This window comes from Oncorhynchus keta, chromosome 3, assembly GCF_023373465.1.
Source record: "Oncorhynchus keta strain PuntledgeMale-10-30-2019 chromosome 3, Oket_V2, whole genome shotgun sequence".
In the NCBI taxonomy this organism is placed as follows: domain Eukaryota; kingdom Metazoa; phylum Chordata; class Actinopteri; order Salmoniformes; family Salmonidae; genus Oncorhynchus; species Oncorhynchus keta.
The window spans coordinates 25,897,485-25,921,333 of NC_068423.1; the positions used below are offsets into that span (position 1 = coordinate 25,897,485).

General features: G+C 40.5%; 1 protein-coding gene across 1 annotated transcript in view; it reads right to left on the reverse strand.

The window, feature by feature from the left end:
• kif20ba (kinesin family member 20Ba) overlaps window positions 1–23,535 on the reverse strand; it is a 44,200-nt gene extending 20,665 nt beyond the window's left edge. Inside the window, exons 1-25 of the mRNA XM_052485929.1 lie at window positions 23,350–23,535; window positions 22,782–22,980; window positions 21,155–21,262; window positions 20,893–21,031; window positions 20,404–20,588; window positions 20,253–20,295; window positions 19,134–19,343; window positions 18,834–18,945; window positions 18,650–18,721; window positions 18,384–18,530; window positions 17,712–18,126; window positions 17,277–17,416; window positions 16,774–16,897; window positions 16,278–16,479; window positions 15,222–15,283; window positions 14,941–15,060; window positions 14,394–14,681; window positions 13,218–13,870; window positions 12,744–12,882; window positions 9,567–9,689; window positions 9,451–9,499; window positions 5,814–5,939; window positions 4,487–4,605; window positions 3,990–4,145; window positions 3,420–3,596 (exon numbers count right to left, since the gene is read on the reverse strand). Of these exons, the coding sequence (XP_052341889.1) occupies window positions 3,420–3,596; window positions 3,990–4,145; window positions 4,487–4,605; window positions 5,814–5,939; window positions 9,451–9,499; window positions 9,567–9,689; window positions 12,744–12,882; window positions 13,218–13,870; window positions 14,394–14,681; window positions 14,941–15,060; window positions 15,222–15,283; window positions 16,278–16,479; window positions 16,774–16,897; window positions 17,277–17,416; window positions 17,712–18,126; window positions 18,384–18,530; window positions 18,650–18,721; window positions 18,834–18,945; window positions 19,134–19,343; window positions 20,253–20,295; window positions 20,404–20,588; window positions 20,893–21,031; window positions 21,155–21,262; window positions 22,782–22,979 (4,107 nt within the window). The 5' untranslated portion in view covers window position 22,980; window positions 23,350–23,535. The remainder of the gene's footprint in view (window positions 1–3,419; window positions 3,597–3,989; window positions 4,146–4,486; window positions 4,606–5,813; window positions 5,940–9,450; window positions 9,500–9,566; window positions 9,690–12,743; window positions 12,883–13,217; window positions 13,871–14,393; window positions 14,682–14,940; window positions 15,061–15,221; window positions 15,284–16,277; window positions 16,480–16,773; window positions 16,898–17,276; window positions 17,417–17,711; window positions 18,127–18,383; window positions 18,531–18,649; window positions 18,722–18,833; window positions 18,946–19,133; window positions 19,344–20,252; window positions 20,296–20,403; window positions 20,589–20,892; window positions 21,032–21,154; window positions 21,263–22,781; window positions 22,981–23,349) is intronic.
• Window positions 23,536–23,849: the final 314 nt, after the last annotated feature.

The window sequence follows — 23,849 nt, forward strand, 5'->3', positions numbered from 1 at the left end:
TGGTCCCTCTGGGGGAATACAACAGTAAGGAAACAGGGGACCAATAATGCTAACTATCAACATGGTCCCTCTGGGGGGTTAATACAACAGTAAGGAAACAGGGGACCAATAATGCTATCTATCAACATGGTCCCTCTGGGGGGGGGAATACAACAGTAAGGAAACAGGGGACCAATAATGCTAACTATCAACATGGTCCCTCTGGGGGGGGGTGAATACAACAGTAAGGAAACAGGGGACCAATAATGCTATCTATCAACATGGTCCCTCTGGGGGGGGATACAACAGTAAGGAAACAGGGGACCAATAATGCTACCTATCAACATGGTCCCTCTGGGGGGATACAACAGTAAGGAAACAGGGGACCAATAATGCTATCTATCAACATGGTCCCTCTGGGGGAATACAACAGTAAGGAAACAGGGGACCAATAATGCTAACTATCAACATGGTCCCTCTGGGGGGACCAATAATGCTACCTATCAACAACTGGGGGGGGATACAACAGTAAGGAAACAGGGGACCAATAATGCTATCTATCAACATGGTCCCTCTGGGGGGGGGAATACAACAGTAAGGAAACAGGGGACCAATAATGCTAACTATCAACATGGTCCCTCTGGGGGGATAGAACAGTAAGGAAACAGTGGACCAGTAATGCTACCTATCAACATGGTCCCTCTGAGGGGGATACAACAGTAAGGAAACAGGGGACCAATAATGCTACCTATCAACATGGTCCCTCTGAGGGGGGATACAACAGTAAGGAAACAGGGGACCAATAATGCTACCTATCAACATGGTCCCTCTGAGGGGGGATAGAACAGTAAGGAAACAGTGGACCAGTAATGCTATCTATCAACATGGTCCCTCTGAGGGGGGATAGAACAGTAAGGAAACAGTGGACCAGTAATGCTACCTATCAACATGGTGTTTTTATCATGCTACAGTACCACAAAAGGTCACTGAAAGTGGGGGGTAGAACAGTAAGGAAACAGTGGACCAGTAATGCTACCTATCAACATGGTCCCTCTGAGGGGGGGGATACAACAGTAAGGAAACAGGGGACCAATAATGCTACCTATCAACATGGTCCCTCTGAGGGGGGGGGGATACAACAGTAAGGAAACAGGGGACCAATAATGCTACCTATCAACATGGTCCCTCTGAGGGGGGGGGATAGAACAGTAAGGAAACAGTGGACCAGTAATGCTATCTATCAACATGGTCCCTCTGAGGGGGGGGGATAGAACAGTAAGGAAACAGTGGACCAGTAATGCTACCTATCAACATGGTGTTTTTATCATGCTACAGTACCACAAAAGGTCACTGAAAGTGAACAGTGACCCTATACAGAGCTTGTCTCTTTTTTCTTTCAAATTCTAAAATAATTGATAATAATAATGTAAAAAATAATTAATTTGTAGAGCGCATTTCAACCCGCATAAAATAAGTGCAACATCTTTCAATAAGGTTAAGTGCAAAAATACAAATAAATAAAAATTGAAATGACCAAGAACCCTGCACCCAACCCTAACCCAACGATTCCAACCGTAACGCTGGCGTGTCTTCTAACCCAACCGTAACGCTGGCGTGTCTTCTAACCCCTGTAAATGTAAAAATCATGCGTTCTGGATTAAAAACATTGAATTTGTGTCTTTCCTCTGCATCTGTGTGATTAACAGGGCTGAGCGGAGTTTGCGACAGCGGCAGATCCCGCAAAGGGGGTCGGGTCTATTTTTTTTATTACAAAAACGTCTATAGAGTCCGAATGGTTAGAGCTACAAACTATTGAACACTACAATGAGAAGCGGAAAGTCTCATAAACACATGTAACGTGATTAGCTCTTACGACGCTCACAAGCTACACATAGACGATCCATAAGAAATCCCCAGGACATAATGTCTATTATGCTGTTATAACTTCACACTGCCAAAGACTCCAAACAGTTGTCACTGACTAGTTGGATATCAGTGGAGGCTGCTGAGGGGAGGACGGCTCATAAGAATGGCTGGAATAGAGTGAATGGAATGGAACACATGGTAACCATGGAAACCATATGTTTGATACCATTCCACAGATTCCGCTCCAGCCATTACCAAGAGCCCATCGTCCCCAGTTAAGGTGCCACCAACTTCCTGTATTGGATATTAATTTCCCAGTGAGAAAACAACTTTTGTATTTACAGCATTCATATTAAATACTGTTGAAGTATTGTTGGCAACAGGTTCCTCTGCCTCACCTAAAGCCCATTCTGGTGGGAAGCTGCTATAGACCACCAAGTGCTAACAGTCAGTATCTGGATAACTTGTGAAATGCTTGATAATGTACAGTAGCAGTCTGTACACTAGACCCTTCCACATACAGTACCAGTCAAAAGTTTTAGAATACCTACTCATTCCAGGGTTTTTATTTAATTTGAGTATTTTCTACATTGTAGAACACTTTTTTGGTTACTACATGATTCCATATGTGTTATTTTATAGTGTTGATGTCTTCACTATTATTCTACAATGTAGAAAATATTAAATGACACACACGCACATAAACACGTATACAAACACAAGATAACATATGCACTATACACACATGAATATGGTGTTATAGATACGTGGTAGTAGACTGAGGGCACACACTTAATATATTGTGAAATCTGTTATGAATGTATTGTAAAAGTTTTTAAAACTGCCTTAACTTTGTTTGACCCCCATAAATACAAATACATTTTATCAGGTATTCTGCTTTGGCAGTCCTTATTTTTTAATTACATTTTTAAATTATGGGGCCACAGTGTCTCCTGACCGCTCCTGTCTCAGCCTCCAGTATTTATGCTGCAGTAGTTTATGTGTCGGGGGGCTAGGGTCAGTCTTATATCCTTCCTGTTTGGCCCTGTCCGGGGGTGTCATCGGATGGGGCCAGTGTCTCCTGACCCCTCCTGTCTCAGCCTCCAGTATTTATGCTGCAGTAGTTTATGTGTCGGGGGGCTGGGGTCAGTTTGTTATATCTGGAGAACTTCTCCCGTCTTATCCAGTGTCCTGTGTGAATTGAAGTATGCTCTCTCTAATTCTCTCTTTGTCTCTCTGTTTGGGGTTTTAGGCTGGGTTTCTGTACAGCACTTTGAGACATCAGCTGATGTACGAAGGGCTTTATAAATACATTTGATTTGATTTTTATTTATTTTTTAAACATGAATGCAACGGTTTGTCAAATTATGTGTTCTACTTGTAGCCCTGCTTGCCCTGAAAACAACACTTAATATAAGGGCAGGACATGGAGATAAATGACAGTCAGATAAATGAAAAGCCCATTTCTGTTGGGGTTTTGGGACTGGGGGAGTTAACAGAGCTCATTTGTTCCAAAGGAAAATAGTCTGACAAGTCCCAACCGACTAAACAGTCCGACGCGTGTTTGAACTGACCTCTGCTGGCTGAGAGAAGGCGTGGCAGCGGAGACTGGCTATCTGTTCATCCTTGTCTGCGTTGCTGGAGAGGAGTTTGGTTAGCTGGACCTCCAGAGCTGTCACCAGGGAGTCCCTCTCTTTCCTCCACTTCACTAGGTCCTGCTCCTTCTCACTGAGCTGGGCCACCAGACCTTCCTACAGGGTAACAGACAGTGGTTTCTTAGGCTGCGTTTTACACAGGCAGCACAATTCTGACCTTTTAAACCAATTATCTTTAACCAATTATAAAATATCTGATCTGTGTAAATGCAGCCTTTGTTGGCTCTGTCTGTAGAGGGTATTGTAGCTTTTATTCCAAGGAAAACCTCTCCTAGGGGGTCCCCAGACGTTTCACAATGTTGTTGAACTAGCTCACCTGATTCACCTTGTAAAGGGCTTGATGAGTAGTTGAATCCGGTTTGATAACCGTGGAATTAGTTCATATGTGGAATGGCTGGGGGTCCCCGGGGGGGGGGGGTTGTTTTACCACTTGGGCTTGATGATTAGTTGAATCAGGGGGTCACTAGGGGGAAGGGGGAGTTGCATTACCACTTGGGCTTGCTGCTTGGCGTGACGCTTACGGCCGTCTGCAAACTTCCTCATCTCCTGGTTCCTCTTATCCTCGGCCTCCTTGGCCAGCCGGATCAGAACAGTCTTCTCTTCGAGCCACTTCCTCTTGTCAGCTTGGTGTTTCTCAGTACACAGCTAGAAAACACACATGATTACTTATACTTGGAAGTACACTTACACGTACTGACCAATCCAAGAAAATACACACTATCAACAACTACATGTGTGACCCGTTTCAGGAAACTAGGCTTATGTCGCGACTTCATAGGAGAGTGAAGTTCATCTTTCAAAGCAGAATTACTTTTTCGTTGTTCTTCAAAAATGCAGTTTATGATATACCATTTTGTAGCTCTGAATCTCTACTTTTATCCAATGTAATATATATATATATATATATTTTTTTTTTTAAATCACTATTTCAAATGTTGCTACATAAGACCAAATCCAGGTGGTGAGTCACATATTGAGATGTCCACCTTCAAGGTCACTTGAGCCTGAACTGCTTCCTGTATGGCTAGCTTGACCTCGTCCGATTGGCTGTCTCTCAGGGCTCCAGTGTCTTGGTAACGTAACAGTCCTTTCAGTTTATCCACCTCTGGAGGGGGGAACAAAAAAACAACAAGACCACTTGAGTACTATCACCATGTTCAGTTGTACTTACCATTGTATGTTTTGTATATACTGAGTATAGGAACACCTTCCTAATATTGAGTTGCACCCCTTCCTTTAGCTGTGAGAACAGCCCCAATCCATTCAAGACAATGTCAATCTCAGTCGAAACCAGCGTGGACAGTATTCAGATCTGGGGTGAAATATTATTTAGAGTATTTCAAATACATTTACACGCATATATATATATATATATACAGTGCATTGGAAAAGTATTCAGACCCCTTCACCTTTTTCCACATTTTGTTACGTTACAGCCTTAATTCTAAAATGGATTAAATCTAAAAAAAATGTTCCTCATCAATCTACACACAATACCCCATCATGACAAACCGAAAAACGGTTTAGATTTTTTTGCAAATTCATTAAAAAAAATAAAAAAAAAAACAGGAATGCTTTATTTACATAAGCATTCAGACCCTTTGCTATGAGACTCGAAATTGAGCTCAGGTGCATCCTGTTTCCATTGATCGTCCTTGAGATGTTTCTACAACTTGATTGGAGTCCACCTGTGGTCAATTCAATTGATTGGACATGTTTTGGAATGGCACACACCTGTCTATATAAGGTCCCACAGTTGACACTGCATGTCAGTGCAAAAAACCAAGCCATCAGGTCGAAGGAATTGTCCTTAGAGCTCCGAGACAGGATTGTGTCGAGGCACAGATTTGGGGAAAGGTACCAAAACATTTCTGCAGCATTGAAGGTCCCCAAGAACACAGTGGTCACTCTGACAGAGCTCCAGAGTTCCTCAAGGTTCCGTTTAGTCACACACACACACACACACACACACACACACACACACACACACACACAATCACACACACACACAACACACACACACACACACACACACACACACACACACACAACACAGGACCATCCCTCAGGACTACCTGGCTGGATGACTCCTTGCTGTCCCCAGTCCACCTGGTCATGCTGCTGCTCCAGTTTCAATTGTTCTTCCTGCGGCTATGGACCCCTGACCTGTTCACAGGATGTGCTGATTTGGACTCTCTAACGAACCTACCGTCTCTAACTCTGAATGATCGGCTATGAAAAGCCAACTAATAAATGAACTTAAAACACCAAATATACACCATCATGGAAAACTACATCTTGAAATAATCCCACCTTCAATGAGGGCGTCAATCTCATCCAGTTTGGCCTCTAACACCTGCTCCTGCTGGGTCTGGGTATCCTCCTGTTCAATCAGAGCCAGACGCATGTCCTCCATCATACGCTCCTTAGCCTGAAGGTCTGGGGAAGCACAATGAACCCCATGAATACAAGACAGAGATACATTTTATGTCTCCTGAGTGGCGCAGCGGTCTAAGGCACTGCATCCCAATGCAAGAGGCGTCACTAAATAAATAAGAATTTGTTCTTAGCTGACTTGCCTGGTTAAATAAAGGTTACATTTAAATTAAAAATAGACAAGAGCAGCCCAACTCCATGATTACAGGACAGAGAGACGAGCAGCCCAACTCCATGATTACAGGACAGAGAGACGAGCAGCCCAACTCCATGATTACAGGACAGAGAGACGAGCAGCCCAACTCCATGATTACAGGACAGAGAGACGAGCAGCCCAACTCCATGATTACAGGACAGAGAGACGAGCAGCCCAACTCCATGATTACAGGACAGAGAGACGAGCAGCCCAACTCCATGATTACAGGACAGAGAGACGAGCAGCCCAACTCCATGATTACAGGATAGAGAGAAGAGAAGCCCAACTCCATGATTACAGGACAGAGAAGCCAGTCTAACAGCATATGGTAATGTCAGCACTATGGTTGTGTCCCAATACCGTTATTTGTGTTCTAAACAGTAGCCATTTTGGATTTGTGAGAAAAAAACAAGAATATTTTTTATAGAATGATATTTAGAAAATTCAGTTTTTCATTTTGTAGAATTCTCTGCATTCTATTAAAGGAGATCATCGTAAAACCCACGTGTGTCAACAGCTGATGAACAGATCGGGGGCTGTCTGAAGGTCTCACACATCCCCATGAATACAGAGATACATTTCCTCCTAGCAACACGAACAGAAGGCGGGAAACAACACCTTAGATTACCCATTCTCAGTATGGGGGAGTCTAGTATTAGATTATCCATTCTCATTATGGGGGAGTCTAGTATTAGATTACACATTCTCAGTATGGGGGAGTCTAGTATTAGATTATCCATTCTCATTATGGGGGAGTCTAGTATTAGATTACACATTCTCAGTATGGGGGAGTCTAGTATTAGATTATCCATTCTCAGTATGGGGGAGTCTCGTATTAGATGATATATTCTCAGTATGGGGAGTCTAGTATTAGATTATCCATTCTCATTATGGGGAGTCTAGTATTAGATTATCCATTCTCATTATGGGGGAGTCTCGTATTAGATTATACATTCTCAGTATGGGGAGTCTAGTATTAGATTATACATTCTCAGTATGGGGGAGTCTAGTATTAGATTATACATTCTCAGTATGGGGGAGTCTAGATGGGGGAGTCTAGTATTAGATTATACATTCTCAGTATGGGGAGTCTAGTATTAGATTATACATTCTCAGTATGGGGAGTCTAGTATTAGATTATACATTCTCAGTATGGGGAGTCTAGTATTAGATTATACATTCTCAGTATGGGGAGTCTAGTATTAGATTTACATTCTCAGTATGGGGAGTCTAGTATTAGATTACACATTCTCAGTATGGGGAGTCTAGTATTAGATTACATTCTCAGTATGGGGGAGTCTAGTATTAGATTACACATTCTCAGTATGGGGAGTCTAGTATTAGATTACACATTCTCAGTATGGGGAGTCTAGTATTAGATTACATTCTCAGTATGGGGGAGTCTAGTATTAGATTACACATTCTCAGTATGGGGGGAGTCTAGTATTAGATTACACATTCTCAGTATGGGGAGTCTAGTATTAGATTACACATTCTCATTATGGGGAGTCTAGTATTAGATTACACATTCTCATTATGGGGGAGTCTAGTATTAGATTACACATTCTCAGTATGGGGGAGTCTAGTATTAGATTACACATTCTCATTATGGGGGAGTCTAGTATTAGATTACACATTCTCAGTATGGGGGGAGTCTAGAATTAGATTATACATTCTCATTATGGGGGAGTCCAGTATTAGATTACACATTCTCAGTATGGGGGAGTCTAGTATTAGATTATACATTATGGGGGAGTCTAGTATTAGATTATCCATTATCAGTATGGGGGAGTCTAGTATTAGATTATACATTCTCAGTATGGGGGAGTCTAGTATTAGATGATACATTCTCATTATGGGGGAGTCCAGTATTAGATTATACATTATGGGGAGTCTAGTATTAGATTATCCATTATCAGTATGGGGGAGTCTAGTATTAGGTTACACATTCTCAGTATGGGGAGTCTAGTATTAGATTACACATTCTCAGTATGGGGAGTCTAGTATTAGATTACACATTCTCAGTATGGGAGGAGTCTAGTATTAGATTACACATTCTCAGTATGGGGAGTCTAGTATTAGATTACACATTCTCAGTATGGGGAGTCTAGTATTAGATTACACATTCTCAGTATGGGGGAGTCTAGTATTAGATTATACATTCTCAGTATGGGGAGTCTAGTATTAGATTATACATTCTCATTATGGGGAGTCTAGTATTAGATTATACATTCTCAGTATGGGGGAGTCTAGTATTAGATTATCCATTCTCAGTATGGGGAGTCTAATATTAGATTATCCATTCTCAGTATGGGGGAGTCTAGTATTAGATTATACATTCTCATTATGGGGGAGTCTAGTATTAGATTATCCATTTTGGGGGAGTCTAGTATTAGATTATACATTCTCAGTATGGGGGAGTCTAGTATTAGATTATACATTCTCAGTATGGGGGAGTCTAGTATTAGATTATACATTCTCAGTATGGGGGAGTCTAGTATTAGATTATACATTCTCAGTATGGGGGAGTCTAGTATTAGATTATACATTCTCAGTATGGGGGAGTCTAGTATTAGATTATACATTCTCAGTATGGGGAGTCTAGTATTAGATTATACATTCTCATTATGGGGGAGTCTAGTATTAGATTATACATTCTCAGTATGGGGGAGTCTAGTATTAGATTATACATTCTCAGTATGGGGGAGTCTAGTATTAGATTATACATTCTCAGTATGGGGGAGTCTAGTATTAGATTACACATTCTCAGTATGGGGGAGTCTAGTATTAGATTATACATTCTCAGTATGGGGGAGTCTAGTATTAGATTACACATTCTCAGTATGGGGAGTCTAGTATTAGATTATACATTCTCATTATGGGGGAGTCTAGTATTAGATTACACATTCTCAGTATGGGGGAGTCTAGTATTAGATTACACATTCTCAGTATGGGGAGTCTAGTATTAGATTACACATTCTCAGTATGGGGAGTCTAGTATTAGATTACACATTCTCAGTATGGGGGAGTCTAGTATTAGATTACACATTCTCAGTATGGGGGAGTCTAGTATTAGATTACACATTCTCAGTATGGGGGAGTCTAGTATTAGATTACACATTCTCAGTATGGGGGAGTCTAGTATGTTGATATTTGTTGCTTACTGCATACATTTGAACTAAACAGTGTGTTCCAAAGAGTATGTTGGACAATAAATACACAGTATGTCATTTTACTAAGTAGTTGGCAAGAACACAGCCTATGTATGGCACACAGAAATACAGAGCAGAACAGTATGGATCAGCATGCTTTATGTACCTTTACAGGCGTTGGGATTGAGCTTGAGGTTCTCGTCAGCAGACTGTTCCTGGAAAGAGAAAGAGACAGATCAAACTCCGGTCAACAGTAAAACAACCGAGATTTAAACAACATACCGTTTTCAGTTGCTGTATGGTCCGGTCTTTATTAGCCAAGTCTGCCTGCTGCCGTTTCTTCACTTTCTCCAAGTCCTGCAGTTTAAGTTTGAGAGATTTCACCTCTTCTCGCATGGAGATGATCTTGGGTAGGAAAACAAAAGGGGCGATATGTTATTAATAGTGATTCATACGTTATTAATAGTGATTCATACATTATTAATAGTGATTCATACATTAGTGATTCATACGTTATTAATAGTGATTCATGCGTTATTATAGCGATTCATGCATTATTAATAGTGATTCATACATTAGTGATTCATACATTATTAATAGTGATTGAAACATTATTAATAGTGATTCATACATTATTATAGGGAGAGATAAGTTAGTATAGTGATTCATACATTATTAATAGTGATTCATACATTATTAATAGTGATTCATACGTTATTATAGTGATCCATACGTTATTATAGTGATACATACGTTATTATAGTGATTCATACATTATTAATAGTGATTCATACATTATTATAGTGATCCATACGTTATTATAGTGATCCATACGTTATTATAGTGATCCATACGTTATTATAGTGATCCATACGTTATTATAGTGATCCATATGTTATTAATAGTGATTCATACGTTATTATAGTGATCCATACGTTATAGTGATTCATACATTAGTGATCCATACGTTATTAATAGTGATTCATACGTTATTAATAGTGATTCATACGTTATTAATAGTGATTTATACATTATTAATAGTGATCCATACGTTATTATAGTGATCCATATGTTATTATAGGGAGAGATGAGTTAGTATAGTGGTTCATACGTTATAGTGATTCATAAGTTATTATAGTGATCCATACATTATTATAGTGATTCATACATTATTATAGTGATCCATACGTTATAGGGAGAGATAAGTAAGTATAGTGATTCATACATTATTAATAGTGATTCATACATTATGAATAGTGATTAATTCGTTTTTAAAAAGTGATTAATACGTTATTATAGTGATCCATACGTTATTATAGTGATCCATACGTTATTAGTGATCCATACGTTATTATAGTGATCCATACGTTATTATAGTGATCCATACGTTATTATAGTGATTCATACGTTATTATAGTGATTCATACGTTATTATAGTGATCATACGTTATTATAGTGATCCATACTTTATTATAGGGAGAGATAAGTTAGTATAGTGGTTCATATGTTATTAGTGATTCATACATTATTAGTGATCCATACGTTATTATAGTAATTCATACGTTATTATAGTGATCATACGTTATTATAGTGATCCATACGTTATTATAGGGAGAGATAAGTTAGTATAGTGGTTCATATGTTATTAATAGTGATTCATATGTTATTATTATAGTGATTCATACATTATTAGTGATTCATACGTTATTATAGTGATCCATACGTTATTAATAGTGATTCATACGTTATTATAGAGATCCATACGTTATTATAGCGATCCATACGTTATTACAGTGATCCATACGTTATTATAGTGATCCATACGTTATTATAGTGATCCATACGTTATTATAGGGAGAGATAAGTTAGTATAGTGATTCATACATTATTAATAGTGATTCATACATTATGAATAGTGGTTAATTCGTTTTTTAAAAAGTGATTCATACGTTATTATAGTGATCCATACGTTATAGTGATCCATACGTTATTATAGTGATTCATACGTTATTAATAGTGATTCATACATTATTAATAGTGATCCATACGTTATTATAGTGAACCATACGTTATTATAGTGATCCATACGTTATTATAGTGATCCATACGTTATTATAGTGATCCATACGTTATTAATAGTGGTTCATACGTTATTAGTGATTCATACATTAGTGATCCATACGTTATTAATAGTGATTCATACGTTATTAATAGTGATTCATACGTTATTAATAGTGATTTATACATTATTAATAGTGATCCATACGTTATTATAGTGATCCATATGTTATTATAGGGAGAGATGAGTTAGTATAGTGGTTCATACGTTATAGTGGTTCATACGTTATAGTGATTCATAAGTTATTATAGTGATCCATATGTTATTATAGTGATCCATACGTTATTATAGTGATCCATACGTTATAGGGAGAGATAAGTAAGTATAGTGATTCATACATTATTAATAGTGATTCATACATTATGAATAGTGATTAATTCGTTTTTAAAAAGTGATTAATACGTTATTATAGTGATTCATATGTTATTATTATAGTGATTCATACATTATTAGTGATTCATACGTTATTATAGTGATCCATACGTTATTAATAGTGATTCATACGTTATTATAGAGATCCATACATTATTATAGTGATCCATACGTTATTATAGTGATCCATACGTTATTATAGTGATCCATACGTTATTATAGGGAGAGATAAGTTAGTATAGTGATCCATACGTTATTAATAGTGATTCATACGTTATTAATAGTGATTAATACGTTATTAATAGTGATTCATACGTTATTATAGTGATCCATGTTATTATAGGGAGAGATAAGTTAGTATAGTGGTTCATATGTTATTAAAGTGATTATTAGTGATTCATACATTATTAGTGATTCATACGTTATTATAGATCCATACGTTACCAATAGTGATCCATACGTTATTATAGCGATCCATACGTTATTATAGCGATCCATACGTTATTACAGTGATCCATACGTTATTATAGTGATCCATACGTTATTAATAGTGATTCGTACGTTATTATAGTGATCCATAGGTTATAGTGATTCATACATTAGTGATCCATACTTTATTAATAGGATTCATACATTATTAATAGTGATTTATACATTATTAATAGTGATTTATACATTATTAATAGTGATCCATCCGTTATTATAGTGATCCATACGTTATTATAGTGATTCATACGTTATTAATAGGATTCATACGTTATTAATAGTGATTTATACATTATTAATAGTGATCCATATGTTATAGGGAGAGATAAGTTAGTATAGTGATTCATACGTTATTATAGTGATCCATACATTATTATAGTGATTCATACGTTTTGAATAGTGATTGATGTTATTAGTGATTGTAATTATGGACCTACTATGATAGTATCGGTTGCATAAATAAATATCAAATCAGCTTTTACCTCTATTTGAACTTGCTGGATCTGTTTTTTAGAGTCGGACAGCTTCTCTTTGAGATCAGAAACGTCATCGTCTTTCCTCCCAAGGTCCAGGCTCAAACTCTTCACTTTGTCGGAGTCAAGTTTAGCCGTCTCCTTCAATCTGTGGTCATCAACACGAGAGGTAAACTCAAACAGCAGCTACATTAGAGGTTTTACCAGTAAAGAGGAGCAGGGGAAAGGAAGAACCATTTAGGCCAATCCCAAATCGTCCCCTGTGCACTACGCACTCGTGGAGATATGAGAGGACAAGCGTAATCAATCTTGTAATAGCTACACCTTGCTCCCTGATAGGCTAGGCAGATGTTTCACCATATTGCTTATACCAATCAAATCCTCTCGGATTGCCACACGTGCATAGGGCGTAGGTTATGATTTGGGATTGGCACGTAGGCCTCCCCAGTAGCCAGAGTGAAAGGTACCAGCCAGCCCACTAACCTGGTGATGACCTGCTCTCTCCTCTCCAGCTCAGCGTTCTTCTGAGTGATGGCCTCTTCAGCCACAGCCAGCAACTCCCGCCTCCTCTCCACCTCCCTCTTACGAGCGTCCTGTACCGTAGCGGTCTCCTCATCCTCCCGCATCTCCTGCACCTCCCTCAGGCCTGACACCTGTGCCTCCTTCTCAAACAGCATCTTCTCCAACTCTGCCACTCTCTCCGTTTGGGACACGAGCTCGCCGTTATACGACTGGGACACGGTTACGACCGCCTCCCTCTCCGTTTGGTGGGTGCACTGCTTCTCCTCCAGTGCAGCCATCTTTCCCTTCAAGGTCACGACCTCAGCTACAGAGTTCTCGCTGTCGATGTGGGCCATGGCTTTAGCCTCCTCCATTTCTGCCCTGAGCTGCTCCAAGTTCAGTTCCTGTGGAGCCAGTTTTTCTTTTAGCACCTCCAGTTGCTGTTCTGAGATCTGCTGTTGGGCCGGTTTCTCTCCCAGACCCTTTTTCTGCAGGGGCCTTTTCTCACTCTCCTCTAGGGTCTTTGGGAATTCTCTTTTTTGTTCTGTCAGCTTGTCTCGGAGAAGCCCACTGTCCTTTTGTACCTCCACCAGCTCCCTGCGCAATCTGTCCATCTCCTCCTCTCCCCAGGGACCCTAACAAAGACATGGACACTTGTTGAATTATCTTTGAAGGTGATGCAAAGCTTCTGAGTTACGGTGGGGATTTTATTTTATGCTGACTTGATGCTCAGTGTCAAAACTAAATTTAGTGAGCTCCTTAAGTATTAGTCAGTGGAATGAGATTAGGACAGTTTGTTAAATATCAAAACAACCGGACACATTGCAATTTTGGTCAGCAAATATGTGAAAAAAAAATTAAATAAGTCAGTCTTTTAATAACCATGTCAATATAGTGAGTGTTTGGTTAGTGAAGACCATTTCCCAGGATATGAAGTGGTGTCTCTCCACCAATGAGACAACAATAAGTCCTACCAATGCTATCCAACGTCTGGAAAATATCTGAGCACAGCAACAACAAAAACTTTATTCATAATCACAATCATATGGAATACAACCACTTAAAAAACATCAAGCCCGAAATGGGGAACACAAACATGGATACATAGTAAAAACATGATGAAAAATGCTCCGGTGTCTGAGACTTTGGGCAGCATTAGTTCTTGAGCGCAGACAGTCGCCTCTTTAAGCGGATGTTTTTGCGACCTTTGGCTGTGTTCTCTCTACCCCCTGCTCTCACCCCAACAAACGGTGGGAGGGGCTTCCCGGCAGTGCTCGGAGCCCACCCTGTACCTTTCTTGCTGGGGGGCTGGTCCTCCAGGTTGGCCTGGAGGTCCACCAGCCGTTTGCGGCTCTCTGCGCGAGAGCTGGGCCTCTCCCCTCTGGAGCAAGAGCAGCTGCTCTTCAGTTGCAGGATCTCATCTTTGATGCCGTCGAATGTAGCCTTCTGTCAAAGAAAAACCCAACAAAATGTTAAAGAGGTCAAGCATGGCCTACTCAAGCTGGAATAAAAAAAAATGTATATTCAAAAATATATTTAAAAAATCACATTCTGGATATGAACATTTATAATGTGACATAAGGATGGGAAATATGCACCAGTTCAGTATAAATGGGAGATGTAAAGGACAAATAATAAGTATGAAACAGGCGGATGTCCATTAGCTAGTCAGATCTAAGCGCCACTTTAAAAAACATCTACATACATTCTTGATGGTGGCTTGGACCTGTTGGTCTACGGTGTTCTGAAGCGTGGTGATCATCTCATCCTTCTCGTGACACATCTCCAGGAAGTGGGAGAATTTCAGCTCCTGAGACTCAAGAGTCTAAAAGAGAGAAAAAAAAAAAAAGAAAAAAAAGTCTGTCAGAACTACTCTGTTAACCGTGAACTAAAACAGAGCGGAATTTGGTTTTATGTAGAACAGACAACCCAGGACAATAAGTCCCCAATTGCTGGAAAAGAACCAAAAACAAAATTGCACAATACCTTTCTAGCCTCTTCAAGCTGTTCGTTCGATTGCCGCGCTTGTTTGCAACAATGTTCTAGTTCTGAAATGGAACAGAAGACTGACTACTCAACAGAAGGGAAACATTGTGTGCATTCCATCATCACAGCCACTGTTATGGGATGAGTCAAACCCATCCGGAGCAGTAGTTGATGGATAGTGAAGACGGGTGATTAACAGGTTATTGCTGAAAGAGAGAAAGCGTAGGTGAAAGAGATGGGCTACACCAGTGCTTCATAATCCTGTTCCCGGGGGAAACAAAAGGGGTGTCCCATTTTAGTTCTTGCCTTAGCATTACACACCAGATTCAAATATATTCAACTGCTCAAGCCTTTGCTTATGGTGCGTTCTTAACCAAGTGGGAAAGTGGGTAATGATCAGAACTTGTTGAAAGCCGATCGGCGAAAATGGCCAACAAGCTGCGTCAACCATCAACTAAAAGTACACCGATCATGTTTATAAACAAATTAGTTACAAAGCAGCTAACTTTTTACATTTTTTAAAATGTTTTGTTGTTGCATTTAAAAATGCTGTTACCAAGGTAATTTTCTTAGTAGGTGATGTCAGAGGTCAGCAAGTGTGAGAAGACAGAGCTCTGGGATGAATCATAGTTTCCCCACTAGGTGTTACCAGTTGGAGGGCCATTCAAGTGGATTTTCCCCCAAGTTGTATGTGATAAATACAACCGTCCCACTTGGCTATGAACACGGCTTTATTGTAAATAGGTGTAATGCTTGGGCAAACATTTTTTATGTGAACCCTTGTGGGTCCCGACGACCACGATGAAGAAACATCGTGGTCCTTCTGTGGCTCAGTTGGTAGAGCATGGCGCTTGTAACGCCAGGGTAGTGGGTTCGATTCCCGGGACCACCCATACGTAGAATGTATGCACACATGACTAAGTCGCTTTGGATAAAAGCGTCAGCTAAATGGCATATATTATTATTATTATTATTATTATTATTATAAACACTGGGCTATAAAAAGATAAAATAAAACATCTTTAAAAACGAGGCAACTGGTTATCAGTTGGCTACCATTGGTTTTGACAGTGAGCTGCTCCCGTGCTTGGTTCAACAGCACCGAGAGATCCTCCACTCTCTTTTCCAGATTGGAGATTGTTTCGCCACTGGGTTGGGTGACGACCAGACACGTCTTGGCCTCCAAAGCCGCCTTCTTTATGCCCGCCAGGTCACTGCACATGGAGTCAAACATCTCTCCCAATGGCGAGCTGTCCTCCTGCAGCAGAGAAGACATATTTGAGTCATTTTGGAGATGCTATTATCCAGAGACACTTACAATTAGTGCATTCATCTTAAGATAGCTAGGTGAGACAAGCACATATCGCTCTCATAGTGAATACATTATTCCTCAATAAAGTAGCCATCAGCAAAGACAGCACTAGTATAAAAAGACGAGTTGGGTTCTCTTGTCACCGCAGTTTGAAACAGCAAGGTAAAGGACAAGAGACATGGCTACATCATGAAGGTTGACACTGTTAATGTCCAACATCATGTAAGCAGGATGCATTACTGTGGCTCGCTCTACTCCGTCCAACTCCTCTTGACTGGTGTTAATGTTGACAAGATTTCTCAGGATCTCTAGACGCTTCTCTGCTCTCTCCTCGACGTTCTTCTCCTCTTCGGCCAGACGCTCCCTGTAAGACGGAGAGATAGATATATTTTTTTGACCTTTATTTAACTTTGCAAGTCAGTTAAGAACAAATTCTTATTTACAATGACGGCCTAGGAACAGTGGGTTAACTGCCTTGTTCAGGGGCAGAACGACAGATTTGTACCTTGTCAGCTCAGGTACAAGTCCAACACTAACCACTAGGCTAACTGCCACCCCAAATATTATAGCTAGATCTTGTTCAGTTATGTATCAAAAGATATAAAAAAACATTTACCTTTAAAAAGCTACTATGTAAAGTGTTGAGTACCTCAGTTGGTAGAAAAACACTCAAACTCAAAAAATGTTTTTTAAGCAACCAAAAACAAAAATAAATGATTGAAACGAGGCACAGAAGGACTCACTTGTAATCGGTCTGCATTTCAGAGAAGAACTCAGAGAACTCCTTGGTGACCTCGTCACGGATCCGGGATTCCAAAGCAATGTTTTCAGACCTCTCTTTCTGGAGCTGTTCCCGGAGCGCCGTCAACTGGAGGAGCTGGCTCTGAAGGGTTGACAGACATTTACCTCTTGTGGACAGATGTCATTGAGCATTACGTGACACTTTAGTTCTTGGTTAACTTCAGATTAACTTGACATTAATTAGGGCCCCAGAGTTGACCATTTCACCCGATGGGTGAAACTCAGGTCCATTTACTATTAGCAGGGCTAAATCTTACTGTCTCAATCAAATCAGGGCCTGGAAATGTAGTTTTCTTTTAGCATTGGTGAGCCAATTGGAATTTCTGTGTAAGAATCAACTAAAAATAGCCATAGAAGTAGTTGGGGGAGAGACTTACCTCATAAGTGTCTTTATTGATGAGAACCTTTTCATCATCGTCCACTTCCTGCATGGTCTCCATCACGCTCTCCTCTTCCGTGTCGTCATGCTCCTGCACGTCCTCCAGACTGGTCTCCCAGCCAACCAGGGAGCTCTTTCTCTTCTGACCCAACAGGTACTTCCTGTCTGCGTTGTTGATGATCATGGACAGTTCCCGGGCCGACCTCTTGGTGGCGAGGTGGGGGACGGTCTTGGTGGTCAGCACCACCACCTTCTGGGCCACGGCGGAGAACTTCAGCACGTTGAGCGTCTCGTCGTACATGGAGGCACACTGGTTGATGTTGACTATCATGCAGGCTTTGCCCCGGCCACAGAAGAAGCCCTGTAGGTAGTGGGTCAGTTTGCTCTCCCTGAAGGGGACGTGCTGTGGTAGCCTAGCAACAAGGGTTTGATTGATTGATTACATTTGTCAGTAAAAAGAAATAAAAAAATAATAATATGATCTATACATCCAGTACATCGAAAAACGTGACTGGCAGAATAAGAAGTTTGACTTATGTCCACTGTGGTCCTCATCAGGTCAGAACATCAACAATTCCAAGCTACAGATTTGTAACCCCCCCCCCACTTTGTAAAATGTATAATTGCATAACCATCAAATATTTTCTGAAAGCAGACATTCAAGGCTCACTTGGATTGCTGGCTTTGCCGTAATGTGTTGATGCACTTGCCCAGTGTCATCAGGGAAGTGTTGATGTTTCCAGCCTCTTTCAAACGCTCCCCTTTATTCTGAGTTTTAGCGCACCTCTCAGACCCAGCCAGGTCACACAAGGACAGCCTGAACATAAACAAACCCTGCCTTAATATACACACACACACACACACACGTACTGCATAGGTCTTCTAAGGATATCGTTTTTGTCCAAATGAATAAAAAAAAATATCCATTTCACTTACTCGCTGATAGAGTTAACACGAGGAATCCTAGCATCTTCCATCCGCAGGATACGAACAGAAAATATGCTGTGGCTGAGCATAGGAACAGATTTCTATAAGAGCACAGCGGTCAAGCTACTGTGTGAACTCGGCTCATGCAAGTTATTAGCAGCCCCCCAAAAAAAGGGACGTGCTTAATAATCACCTCCGGCTCGAGAGGAGGTTGAGCTTGGTGCTGGCGAAGCTCTGGTTCTTCTTTCCTAGCTTCATCACCTTGTAGGCTTCCTCAGCGTTGTTCACTTGTATCCACTTCAGATCTGAAATTACACACAGGAACATATGGTCATCTCCGGTTCAGTCGGTAGAGCGTGGTGCTTACAACGACAAGATTGTGGGTTCGATTCCTGGGACCACCCGGACGTCAAACACACGCCTGACTAAGTCTCACTGGATAAATATAAAAATACTAAATAAAATAAAAAAGTACACAATCTGCAGCCGTTACCTTTTACAAAGGAGTTGCCTTTGACATCCTGCGACAGCCGCAGCGTGGTTCTCTTCTGGGCTCCGATCGGAACGGGCTCCAGCAGGTCGTGAATGTTCTCGTTGTAGATTTCGCAGAAGGACACCCAGACGGAGAACTTGGTGTGTGCTTCAACAACTAGACTGAAACGTTGTTCTGTCACAGTCCCCTCGATGTCACTTAGTGTGGACCCTGTCAGAGAAACAGGTGGTGGTGTTAACCTGTTACAAACCTCTGGTTGGATAGAAGTCTATTGTAAAAGGTTAATGATACGCCAAAGTACCGGAGAGATGGACATGTGGGATGTGACAATCATGTCTAAATGCAGGTCAGGACTATGCATCGTGGAACGATAACAAATAATTTGGTCTCATGTCAATTATTTATTTATCTGTTATTTTACCAGGTAAGTTGACTGAGAACACACTCCTTTACAGCAACGACCTGGGGAATAGTTACAGGGGAGAGGGGGATGAATGAGCCAATTGTAAACTGGGGATTATTAGTTGACCGTAATGGTTTGATGGACAGATTGGGAATTTAGCCAGGACACCAGGGTTAACACCCCTACTCTTATGATAAGTGCCATGGGATCTTTAATGACCCCAGGGAGTCAGGACACCCGTTTAACGTCCCGGCCGAAAGACGGCACCCTACACAAGGAGCATGGTGTTTACAACGCAGGGGTATCTACGGCAACCTTTTTTTTTTTTAAGGAGCCAGTGTGCGACCAAGTTGATAAACATAGGAGTGCATAAAGAAATGTCGGATCACAATGAAAAATATTTGGAAGTAATAAAGTTAATCCTTTAGCACTAGTGCTAAATAAAAATACAGATTTCATAGCAAAATATTTAGGCGCATGTTCGAGTAAAATTATCACAACGTAGAACCCTGCAATGCCAGGATAGTGGGTTCAATTCCCGGGACCGACCAACTGGCCAGGTCGCAGTTGTAAATGAGAACTTGTTCTCAACTAGTGTACCTGGTTAAATAAAGGTGAAATAAAAATAAATATGTAAAAATGTATGAACTCTTGACTAAGTCGCTTTGGATAAAAAGCATCTGCTGAATGGCATTTAAAATAATACATTTCCTTGCCTTCCAAGGTTGTCTTGTTGGTGAAGCTTTTCTGGTTATCACTCTATGGGAGAAGAGCAATAAGGGACATCATGTAATATAAATGACTAGAAACAAAGAACCTGCTGAGTAATGCAATGGCTTTTATCAGGTCAATGAACCAACCCAGTACCTCCTTGAGGAGCCTGAAGAGATTTCTCTTGTTAGTGGCCTCTTCCCTCTGCTGGTCTTTAGTGAGCCTGATGAACTCTCTGCATCGCTGTGGCTTGATAGTCATCTGGTCGTAAACACGCCCCTCAATGCTGTTGAAGATGACATTCAAAGACCTGGGGAGGATCCCTCCATTGGCCTCTGGACCTAAAAAAAAAACAACAGGTGTTGAGGATCTCTTCATTTCTCAATATCTTTGTCTCAGTGGTTTGTTAGCAGGTGTTCACCATAAAGAGCATTATCAGCTCATACCGACAACAGGTTTTTGATTGCGATAGAAACTTAGAATCACCATCAGAGGATTTAAGTCTCAACATAGGATTTTCACATTGCTGATATTCTAACAGTGAATCTGTGTTAACTCAGGTTGGACCTTGGGTACAAGTTGGATATTACACCAACACATCAGTTTTGCATCTGTCCAACTCTGCAAATAATCAAGAAATCAAACCTAGAAAAGTGAATGTCTTTCCCGCATTGGTCACTCCATACGTGAAAACGAGAGAATTTCCGCCTTCCAGAACCTCCTTGACGAGGCCTCTCACTGTGCTGTCAAACATCTCCCTCTGAGTGGTTTCTGGCCCTAAGACCTGAGGACGAAGAAAAAAAAAAAAAAAAAAAACGAACACGGTTGGAAGAACCTTCATTTTTTATTATTATTTTTTCCCTAGAAAAAGAGTCATGGGTGTCTCCAACAAACCCTGCTGACTGACCTGTGAGAATTGAAACCGTTGAGCCGATTTGTCATGGAGCCGTGCCGAGAGCGAAGTCCTTGGAGCCTTCAGGAGGACAGTGTCCGGGAGCTCGATGGAAACGCAGTCCTTGGATGTGTACAGGGAAAAGACAGCAAGTCATAGTCAAAGCTCAACAGTTATTATGTTTCCAAGTATATTGTAAAAATCGGGAAGTGTGTGCGGTGGTGAGGTAACGGGTATCTATATTCAACAAAAATGTTGGTCCCATGTTTCATGAGCTGAAATAAAAGACGGCAGACATTTTCCATACACATAAAAATAAAAAACGTGTCTCAAATAGAGCACTAATTTGTTTATATCCCTGTTAGTGAGCATTTCACCCTTGCCACACCTGTCAGGTGGCTGGATTATCAAGAAGCTGATTAAAACAGCATGATCATTACAGGTGCACCTTGTGCTGGGGACAATAAAAGGCCGCTAAAAAATGTGCGGTTTTGTCACAACGCCACAGAAGTCTCAAGTTGAGGGAGTGTGCATGATGACTGCAGGGAATGTCCACCAGAGTTGTTGCCAGAGAATTAGTTTATTTCTCTACCATAAGCCGTCTCCAATGTCATTTTAAGGGAATTTGGCAGTATGTCCAACCGGCCTCACAACTGCAGACCATGTTAAACCACGCCAACCCAGGACCGACACATCGGTCTTCCTCACCTGCAGGATCATCTGAGGGGGGTGCTGCAGAGTATTCCAGTCTGTAATAAAGCTCTCGCCTGGAAAAATAATATTCTGATTGGCTGGGCTGGCTCCCCAGTGAGTTAGTCTATTCCCACCCATAGTGGCCACTTGCAGTCATGTGAAATCCATAGAGTCGGGCTAATGAATTCATTTCAAATTGACAGATTTCCTTATATAAACTTTAACTAACTAAAATCTTTGAAATTATTGCATGTTGCGTTTATATTTTTGTTCAATATAGATGGTTCATGTGACAAACTGGGTTGTACTCATTACGCCGAAAAACATTTTGCAACAGATATATTTCAAACACTCTTAAACATGAACTTGCACAGTTTGTCTCAGCTGTTGGGTTCTTAAACGGAAGTAGTAGTTCATTTTAATTGTATGGTTTCCACTAGGGCTGGGAATTGTCAGGGACCTGAATATATATTATCATGACACTTGGTGCCAATAGGATATGTATTACAATTCTCACGTTTCAATGTGCATTTCGTTTTGCTGTTCCAAACATATTGCTCGCCATATGTCTACTGCAGAGGGACAAGAGAGAGAGAGCAATCAGGAAACACATTTTGATCCGTAATGGAAATTAGCGCTGAAAACAAACTGGCTCCCTATTTAAAAATATGGAGAACAAGCTATGAAGGGAATTACTGGAGTTTTGGTGCTGGTACAGCCAAATAGCGCAAACATAATATTGCGACAGTAAAAACGATACATGTAAAAATGTATATCCCGATATGAAACTATCGATTTAAATCCCGATATGTAACCATCGCCATTCCGAATAGCCTGCGAAGTGTTTGGTACGATCTATAAATGATCGATTATTCTGTGTGCTAAGGTTAATGAATACGCCCCTGCCTGGATTTCAAGCTAAAGGGTTGTGTGTGTTGAGTTCAATTACCTGCGATTCGCCATTTTCACTCTCAGTTGTTGTGAATGGTCTAATGCGAAGGTACACCTGCAAGTGTTCATGCTCTTCAAGGCAAGACTCCTGGGAGTCTATGGAATTAAACTCAGAAAATAGGTTTTTCTTCAAGTCGTCGAAGTTAACTTCCCGCTCCACGCTTTCCAATTTGTTGTAAAAACACGATTCCATCATCCTGTGTCAAATACATGTTGTGGGAGAGAGACAGCTAACGTTAGATGTTCAGCAAGCGCACCATCCACATGGAACTAAGCAGATCACAACACTAATGCTAATAATCAGCACAATATAAACATGTGGCGTTGTAGTAGAAAAATATTGGCATTAACTTAAACTGCTTGGTATGTGCACTGACAGCTCTGTGTTACAGCTAACATGAGCTAAAACAGAGAGAGGAAGAGACGAAGTCAATTTGGCTAAACCAACATTCAGAAGATGGCAACGCTAACAGAATAAAGAAACATGCATAACGCTACTCTGTCTGAATGATAAAAATTAAAATAAAAACATTAAATTGACATCAGGCTTTTTATTTTCTACTTACGTGAGAGAACGGATTCCCAAAATATTGATCGCATCAAAAATCCTTCTTCAACCCAAACTGTCCCGGTTTTATTTTTAAATTCGACCAATCGGGAGAGAGGGATTATTTATTTATTTTTTTACCGGAAGAGTTCATTGAGGCGAATAATGTTTTTTTCCATAAACTACAACTGTGACGTCATCCCTCAGTCTCTATGCTGCCACCCACTGAAATGTCATCTCTCAGCGCATCTCTCAGGAAAAGTGGGGGTATCGAAAGGAACCACTACACGCGCTGGAATTCCATAACTACTAAACGCAGCATAAAATAAAATGTCCCTTTTTCAGGACCCTGTCTTTCAAAGATAATTTGTAAAAATCCAAATAACTTCACAGATCTTCATTGTAAAGGGTTTAAACACTGTTTCCCATGCTTGTTCAATGAACCATAAACAATTAAGGAACATGCACCTGTGGAACGGTCATTAAGACACTAACAGCTTACAGACGGTAGGCAATTGA